The sequence below is a fragment of the Varanus komodoensis genome, unplaced genomic scaffold (assembly GCF_004798865.1).
Source record: "Varanus komodoensis strain SLA01 unplaced genomic scaffold, ASM479886v1 scaffold33, whole genome shotgun sequence".
Lineage (NCBI taxonomy): Eukaryota > Metazoa > Chordata > Lepidosauria > Squamata > Varanidae > Varanus > Varanus komodoensis.
In genome coordinates this window covers 11,684,666-11,693,608 of record NW_025335817.1, presented here as the reverse complement: position 1 = coordinate 11,693,608, position 8,943 = coordinate 11,684,666, and the positions used below count along the sequence as shown (strand labels likewise).

At 43.8% G+C, this 8,943-nt stretch overlaps 1 protein-coding gene across 3 annotated transcripts in view; it reads right to left on the bottom strand.

Moving 5' to 3' along the window:
* NTRK3 (neurotrophic receptor tyrosine kinase 3) overlaps positions 1-8,943 on the bottom strand; it is a 516,845-nt gene that overhangs the window by 320,026 nt on the left and 187,876 nt on the right. For 2 of the 3 annotated variants that reach the window (XM_044438931.1, XM_044438933.1), the window contains exon 9: positions 1,121-1,144. The exons of the other annotated variant lie outside the window; for it this stretch is intronic. In XM_044438931.1, the coding sequence (XP_044294866.1) occupies positions 1,121-1,144 (24 nt within the window). The remainder of the gene's footprint in view (positions 1-1,120; positions 1,145-8,943) is intronic. 3 annotated transcript variants of the gene reach the window in all.

Genomic DNA, 8,943 nt, shown 5'->3' with positions numbered 1-8,943 from the left:
GGGAGGATATGAAGGCAAATCTTGGAATTCTACCTGAAGCATACTGCTAGCCCCATCTTATGTGCAGTTAGAACCCCTGGTCTAAGAGCTCATAGCACTTTTCCTCAACCTGGTGTCATCCAGGTATTTTGGAGTAAAATTCACAGCATTCTTAAACCATTGGTTGTGCCAGCTGGATGAAAGTTCAAGTATATCCATAAGGCACCAAGTTGGGCAAAACTGGCATATCAGATATTTCACCCTTCTTCCTAATAGCTAAAGCAGTGTCCCAAAAAGTCCCCAGGCACAGAAATGTAGAAACCAAGCAAGTCAGAAGGGGTCTCCCAGGCCATCTAGTCTGACCCCTGGTTCCAGCCAGCTGTGGTTGTCCAATCTCTCCTTGAACACCTACACTGATGGGGCCTCAATCACCTCTCTTCCATATCCTAGGGCAGTGGTGGCAAACCTATGGCAGGCGTGCCGCAGCGGGCACACAGAGCCCTCTCTGTCAGTACACAATCCAAGTCGCCCCAGCATCCGCCCCAGCAGCCAAGCATCAGATAACAGTGCACATAGCGGCCATGCGCACGCTCGGAAAGGAGAAGCGGCACCAGGCGATGATGTCATGAGCTGCAACTCATTACCTGCGACTTATCTGAGCTTTTGCATGGCCGGTCAGTGCACTGCCAAGGATATATATATATATTTGCTTGGACTGGCTGTGAGTTTTAATACATTTGTTTTTATTAACACAAGATTTTAGCTTTGAGTTTTCTTATGTATGAGTAGTTTTTTCCAAACTAAAACCTCAGTATTCAGGTTTTATTGCAGGGTTGGCACTTTGCAATAAATAAGTTGGTTTTGGGTTGCAGTTTGGGCACTTGGTCTCTAAAGGGTTCACCATCACTGCCCTAGGGGTTACAACTGTCAGGAAATACTTCCTGACATCCAACCTGAGAGTCTCCAGGCTCTCACCCAAACCTAGCCTCAGCACAGCAGGAATGCCATCTTCCTCCAGACCATATTCCTAATAACAATAAAAATAGTAATAGCAACAATCCTCTACGCTTTGCCCCCATTATACACCTTTGTAAGACAGCAGATTTTGTTAGTCTGATCACTAAAACAAGGAGAAACTTACATGTGACAATCCCATCTGGAATGCCTGGAAGATAAAACAAAAGAGCAAAAGGAAGAAACAGCATGGTTACTGGCACTATTCACAGACAAAATTATCCAGATTGTAAAGCATACGCTGCACCCCACTGTTTTTAGAGTCCCATGAATGAGCTGAACAAATTCCTCCCTGACCCCAACCTACAATTTGACCCTTTGTAACTACTTGTACATGGCTAATTCACAACATATAACTTGCCTGATTATATTATTACGATTACTATTGCTCCATCACATTTATATCCTGCCATTTGCCTCTTCTGAGGAACCCAAGGAGCCATGCATAGCTTCATTTCATCCTCCCAGGAAACCTGTGAGGTAGGCTGGGTTGGGAGTTTGTTCCCCATTGTTACTCAGTGAGCCTCATGGCTGAATGGAGACTGGAACCCGGAGACTAGAACCCAGGTCCCCAGTCCAACATGCTCACTACCATACCAGCTCTCACACACTACCACTATATGCCCTATTTTACAGTACATTTGAGGGACTGTACAGTCCACATCTAGTTTAAAGATAAAGTGAAAACAGAGCAGGGACCCTGAAGCCCTTCCACAACCAGCACCTGGACAGTAGACTGAGTGTGGAGACCCAGTAGTCCCCTGGTGAGCATCTTCCATACTGGTGCCTTGTATTTCTTTGGAAAGAAGAGCAGTTACTTGTAGATGTGCATCTATTCATATAACCTGGCATTTGCAGCTCTAATGCAAAGCAATGGTCTACTTTGTCCTCTGCTGGGGAGACTGCATAAATGGTTACTCTAAAGAGAATCCAAGCAGATGAGTGTGGCATGGAGTGCAGTTGTGAAGAGGCAGCAGTGGAATTCAGGCAGCCTGCATGCAGGTATTCTCTCAGCCACAAAATCTGCCTGGAGCAGTCACTCCCTTTCCAACAGCCCTGTGAGGTTGGCTTATCTGAAATACAGGCACAATTCCCTTAGTTCTGTGAAAGAAAGTGCAGTGTTTTTATCCAACAAAATAAGGTCTTTCTGTAACCACTGAAATGCATAATAGGAAAAAATGCACTCCAAACCTCTGTAACCAATGCATTTGTGATAGGTTGGAAAGAGGAAGAGGAAGAAGAGGGTTGGTAAATGTTTCAGTTGTTAAAACACCATTCTCAGACCATGCTGTTTCATTCACTGAAAAATTTTCCCCACTTGGAACACATGTTCTGCTACTGAGCAAGAAAGTCTTCCCAAATATTGTGATTGTTATGACCCCTTAAATCAGAATTTTGTAATGCCACAGGGAAGACTCCGAGGAAGATGAGGCACACTAGTTAAAAGCAGGTAGTTCTGTGTGTCTCTTAAAAACCCTGAAGAATTTAATTGCCCTTGATGAAGAAGCACCTCTTGAAATGTATTGAGAACACAAACATATTGTGAAATTGCAGCTGTCTGTCTGGTTTTCACCTGTCTTTTATGGTAGTCTTTTGATACCCCTCGTGGCTTCTTGACTGCTCAAACAGACCCACCTCCTTCCCTTAGCCCTTTTCTCCAGCAGCAATTATTTGGTGGTGCTTCTTTGCAACCCTTTCCCCCATCACCATTCTGTAAAACTGAAATGTCTCTGCTAAGTTTTATTTCCTGGCAGGAAGAACATTAAGCCAAAATATGCAGGTATAGAGGGGTATTTTGGCTCTATTTTTGTCTTCATCTTTTCGCCATTGGCTGTTATCATCAACAAAAATCTTGGAAGTAGAATTCAGTCTTCACACAGGAAGAGGTTTAACATCTCTAACATTCATCTTTAATATTTAACATCTCTAAGATTGCCAGGAGAAATATCAACAACCTCAGATATACAGATGCTACCATTCTAATGGCAGAAAGTGAAGAGGAACTAAAGAGCCTCCTGATGTTGGTGAAAGAGGAGAGCACAAAAGTGGGCTTGAAACTCAACTTTAAGAAAACTAAGATCATGTCATCCAGTCCTCTCACTTCCAGGCAAATAGATGGGGAAGAAATGAAGGTAGTGACAGATTTTATTTTCTTGGGCTCCAAGATCACCGCAGATGATGCCTACAGCCAAGAAATTAAAAGACGCTGGCTCCTGTGGAGGAAAGTTATGGCAAATCTAGACAGCATACTAAAAAGCAGAGACATCGCACTGCTGACAAAAGTTCATATAGTATAGTCAAGGCTATGGTTTTCCAGTTACAATGTATGGCTAAGAAAGCTGGACCATAAGGAAGGCTGAGCACCAAAGGATTGAGGCCTTTGAATTGTGGTGCTGGAGGAGACTCCTGTGAGTCCCTTGGACCACAAGAGATCAAACCGGTCAGTCCTAGAAGAGATCAGCCCTGACTGCTGTTTAGAAGGCCAGATACTGAAGATGAAACTCAAATACTTTGGCCACCTAATAAGGAAGGACTCACTAGAAAGAGCCTAATTCTGGGAACAATTGACAGCAAAAGAAGGGGACGGCAGAGGATGAGGTGGCTAGATGGAGTCACTGAAGCAGTCGGCGTGAGCTTAGGTGGACTCCGGGGGATGGTGGAGGATAAGAAGGCCTGGAGGAATGTTGTCCATGGGGTTGCGATGGGTCAGACATGACTTTGGAACTAACAACAACATTCAAGGTAAACATTCCTTAAGACATGGTGACAATGATGGTGTGGAGGTTGTATTTAATGGCGAGCAAAATCATTTTGGCTCACACTGATTTGCAAAGAAAAAAAAATGCAAGCTTTCCTTGTGAGCTTTGGGGGAAGATATCTTGAGAGATTTGACAGCTTGCATAAGACTAAGAGGAACAAAGGAAAACAAACAAAAACAGCTGTTGTCTTCAACTGGATTTAGAAACATAGAAACAGAGCAAGTGAGAAGGGCCCTCCTGGGCCATCTAGTCTGACCCCCCCCAGCTCTAGCTGGCTCTGCTCATGACATGCCTACCACTTGTAAAAGTCCATTCCCTTCCAGTTCCTCAACCTTCATTTGAAGTACAGAAAGTCCTTTGAAAGGTAGTGGGAGTCACCAGATGACAGAAAACCTTTCTGGGGAAAAGGAAGAACTTGTGGGGCTTCTCTTCTTACGCAGACATACTTTGAGCGTTATTTCTTGCCAAAACTACAAGATTTGTCATTCCCTCTGGCTCTTGAATTGAATCAGAAGGCAGCATTCCACCCCACCACCAAAGAAAGAACGAAAGAACGAAAGTGCTGAGCATGCACTGAGGCATCAATTCCAGTCAAAGAGCAAGCAGAGCACCCACTCTGTCAAGTTTTCCCTGTCCTTAGTAAAGATGATATTTGTTTTTCTGCAGGAACTGGCATGGAAAAGTGGGCACAGGCAAGGGGAAACATCACAATGAGCCAGGCCCTAAGCAGAAATGCAGTGGGCATGGATGATCCCAGATGAGTAGAACCACCCCCCCCTTTTTAACCTGTTGTGTGCTGGAAAACACCAGAAGCTGCCTTGTTCATTTATTAGATTTATATCCAGGGTTTATTTTTTTAAGAAGTCAAAGCACCTGTGTCACCTGTGTCAGCATCACATATAATGTCTGGGAATAGATTTCCATGTTTTCAGACAGAAGGCTTTTCCAGCCACACTTGCAGATAGATATCAGGGCCAGATCTTGGGACCTTTGACAGAGAAGGCAGAAACCCTGTCGCTTAAGCATGGTGCTTCCCCATGTATTGGAGGCCTGAAAATCTGTCTTGTCTTGTGTCTGCATGATCCTTGACTCATGAGGATCAGCCTTTTCCGATAAACATTTCTTTTATCTCGACACCAGGCCAGAATGCCTTGTATATTCTTTAAATGCCTGTCAGTGACTCTTGGCTTATTCATGGCATAGGAAAGAGAGCTGGCCTTCCCTTTTCCCACCGGCAGAGTGAGCTAAAATCCGATGAGAAGAGGACTTGACAGAGGTTGGAAGACAGAGGTGGTCCAGGTTGATTTAGTAGAGCTACCTGTTAGGAGTGGCATCTGGAATGCAATTCAAAAGGGTAGGACAATAAAAGGCCCCGGGGAGGGATGGAGGCAGAGCTTGTGATACACTGAAAATTCAGTTGACAAAGAGGGATTTGGTTATGCCGAGACACCATCTGCCAGACCAGCACTTCTGGACACCAAAGTAGGTCACAGCAAAGCTTATCTTGGGGGAATGATAAAAAACTATTATTATATGGTTAAGTTTCAGTGGGTGAGGGGACAGAATCCAGACTTTAGAATCCAGATAAGCAATATTTCTGATTTTGCTGCAGAGAAGGGACACTGAGTAGCATGCTGGATCAATGCCCTAATTTATTAGCTTGATGTATTTTTATTTATACGATGTTATACGTGAGCTTTCAAGCACCTTTTCAGGTTGACACTAAACTTTTTTTTTAAATGTCATGCAATCAATAATACTTTAAAATGGTAACAACAAAACAAAATAAGCTAAAAAGAGCAAATATGAAACAGAAACATACAAATAATACTCTAGCCAACATAAAACAAGATGGTGCCAAGAAGTTATCAGTATAGAAGCTACTGGCTCTCAGAGAGTCCAAAAGCCTGGGTGTCCCCACCAAAGAGACCCTCCCCCTAAGATAGTAGGAGTTGGGATTATTATTCCAGCCATCAATTCGCAAAATTAGTCCAATGGAAAATTGGGGAGGGATGCTAATTTAGTCTCTTGTAAAAACATGGCTGTTAGACCACTTTCAGTCTGAGGGGCAAATTCAACTTCAGAAGTGCTCAAAGGCCACATGGTGCTATGAGGTGGGGTAAAATTACTACCCCCTCAAAAAACACCAAAGACACTTCATCATTTAGTTTGCAGCTCTTGTGCCAGTAACTAAACCTTAGGAGAGAAATTTCAGACTTTTTAGCATTGAACTAGTTCCCACTCAGCTGTAAAACTCACTGGGTGACTCTCAGTGAAATCTACCTCACAGGATTGTTGTGGGGATAAAATGGAGAAGAGAAGACGTATGTCTGCTGTGGACTCCTAGAGGAAAGATGTGATATAAATACCTTACATGCAGAAATTAAAAACAACACTGGTGCACATGCATGTGTGCATGCATGTCCGTGTGTGGGGCTTAGTCCACAGGAACATACATCAACAACAGCACTCAATAAAGCACATTTAATGCATCCAAATTGCCTGTACAGAGGAAAGATTCTGAGTCACAGGCAAGCCTTTGCTTATCCATACAGCACAATAGGATGACACCTTAAGCTCTGATCTGCAAGAAGGCTTACCTATGTGCTAAATATCACCTAATCCCCAGGAAAATGTACCACATTGCATGCTAGTTAAATTAAGCTTTTCTCGTCATCTCATAAAGATTGCAGTAGACAGTGTCGGATGCGAAGTACCCTAACCATATTGTGCTCAAAATATGTCAGCAGTTGTTAATAATGCTGTTTAAGATAGGGGGATGGGGGTGGGGTGGAGGACAGGAGGACAGATCAAACTGAATCTGTGGCTGCACTTGCTGCCTCTCCAGCAGCTCTGGACTGCACCCATCCTGTGCACGAGCAGATGTCTGCTGGCACTATGGGAACTGTGCTTACAAGAAAGGCCATTCCCATTCTTTCCTCCCTCATGAGGTCCCTTCCCATGTCCCAAACCTGCTCTAAAGGGTCTCCCAACTCTCCAGCAGAGATCTGGAGGGGACACAGCAAGTGGCCTGCAGGAGAGAGAAGAGGACATCCATCAAGCCGCAGTTCCATCATAGTGGCCCAATGACACTACTGAATACAATCGAACTGAAACACGGAACTGAACCATGAGTTCATCTAACCCACTATTGATTACTTTGACAGCTAGCAGACAGACAAGGGTCTTTGCCCACCTCTTCTGCCTGATGTTTCTAAACGGAGATGCAGGTCTGGGTTAGGCCTATTTCATACAAAGAAGGGGGTTAGTAACATTCCTCCTCTTCCTTCCTAAAGTAGAGGGGACTGCATGAATTAAAGTCTCTGTGTATGTCTTTGTGTACAGGGAAGTTGGAGAAATCTGCTAGGGAGCAGTGAGGAATCCAGTGGAAAATCTGATGCATGTATATTAGTTCGTCAGTCAAATTCTGGTTTCTTAGCCTTGCATTGGTGCCAATGATCTGCATTGTGAGTTGAGCCATCCCACAGATGTCCATCACAAAGCAGACCACAATTTGTGCAATTTTAACACAATTTGCACAAATAACTCCTTCTCCTTAGCAAATGTGTCTATAGCATCCTTTGTGCAGATCAAGCATTTGTGCAGAACAATTTACACAAATTGGCTAATTTTGGACAAAATGCACTAGAACTACTTTGGATGCTTTTTTTGTGCAGATTTCATTGCAAATTGTAGCCCAACTCAGAGACAAAGATCCACAAAAATGTTCCCAACTTAGCCTATTTCTGTTCAGAAGAAGGTAGGAAATTTGTCAAACTCAAGCAAGCTTCATTTCCCCCATTTTAATACATCCCTAAATTTTGCAGCAGATTCAAAGGAGTTCAAATCTCATTTAGTTGGTCAGTTATTAAATTTCTATCCTGCTTAATAGCTGAAGCACTCTGGCCAGTTTGCAAAGATCAAAACATTAAAAAGTATATTATAAAAGCCCTATGCATGCAAGTTATTAACACAGAATTCAAAGAGACACCCCTATATATCTAGAAATGAACAATCAACAGCACGGAAAAGTCAAGACCCAGTTAGAACCCCTTCATGTGTTACCAAATGCCTGAGAGAAGAATATTATAACCTCATGCTGGAAAAATAACAATGCTGGCCCCAGGTAGGGTTCACTAGAAAATCAGTCCATAATTGGGATCAGGGGGCACAACTACGAAGGTTGTCTCCCTCAATACCACCTTCCAGGCTTCTCTTGCAGAATATTTATCTCTGTATAGGAAACAAGCTTGTTAAGGGAATGAGTTCCTGCTTAGATTTCCCCTTGGTGAACTTAGAGGGTTTTTCTCTCCATGTTGCTAAGCCATGCAAGTTCCCACCCACAATGGAGTGGCACTGCCCTGGAGTGGGTTGAAAACCTCATTTGCTGTTTGCATGAAACCAGACCTCGCAAGACCACTTATGTCCTCCATGTCCCAAAGACTTGTTTTTCCCTGCACCTGTCTAAATTGGCCGGGACCGCTTCTTATATTGCCCGTACTCCAAGGGAAAGATTTGGATTTTAATGGGCTGTATCTCATCCATGGAAAAGGTTCCATGTACAGCAAGGTATAAATAATTAGAATGCTGTTGGTATCACACTCTCTATATAGCAAAATGTGCTATTTTGCTGTGAGAGAAAGGGCACTCCTCTTTCTTCCTGCAGCATTCCAAAGGGCAATGAGCACACTGCATCCCACAAAAATTGATTTTTCGGAGACCTGGTTATGCTAAAAATGGGGAGGCTCCGCACAAAGCTTGTTACTTTTTTTTTACCAGATTGCTAGGGTCTCCTACTTGTTGCCCTCTCTCTCGTAAGATATAGAACCTGAGACAGGCCCAGAACTGGAGATGTTTCCTGGCACAGCAGCCCTACCTCTGCCATTGCTCTTGTAACATCTATCCAGATGAAATAGACCCACAATAGGCAAAGTGATGCCATTGACTCTGAACCAGATGAGCAGGGGGCATCCAGATCCATTGGACCGGGGCCTTAGTGGCAGAAGTGCTTGACCAGACTTCCCCAACCCTGTGCTCTCCAGAGGGGGCGAAAGCATCTCATCTCAACTGTATCCACCATGGCTGTACATGGTAGGATTTATGGTCCAACACATATGGAGGATGTCAGGTTTGGGGAGGCTGTGCTGGAGAGTAACTTGGGTCAGAGAGTCGGTCAAGATGGCTCAAGCCA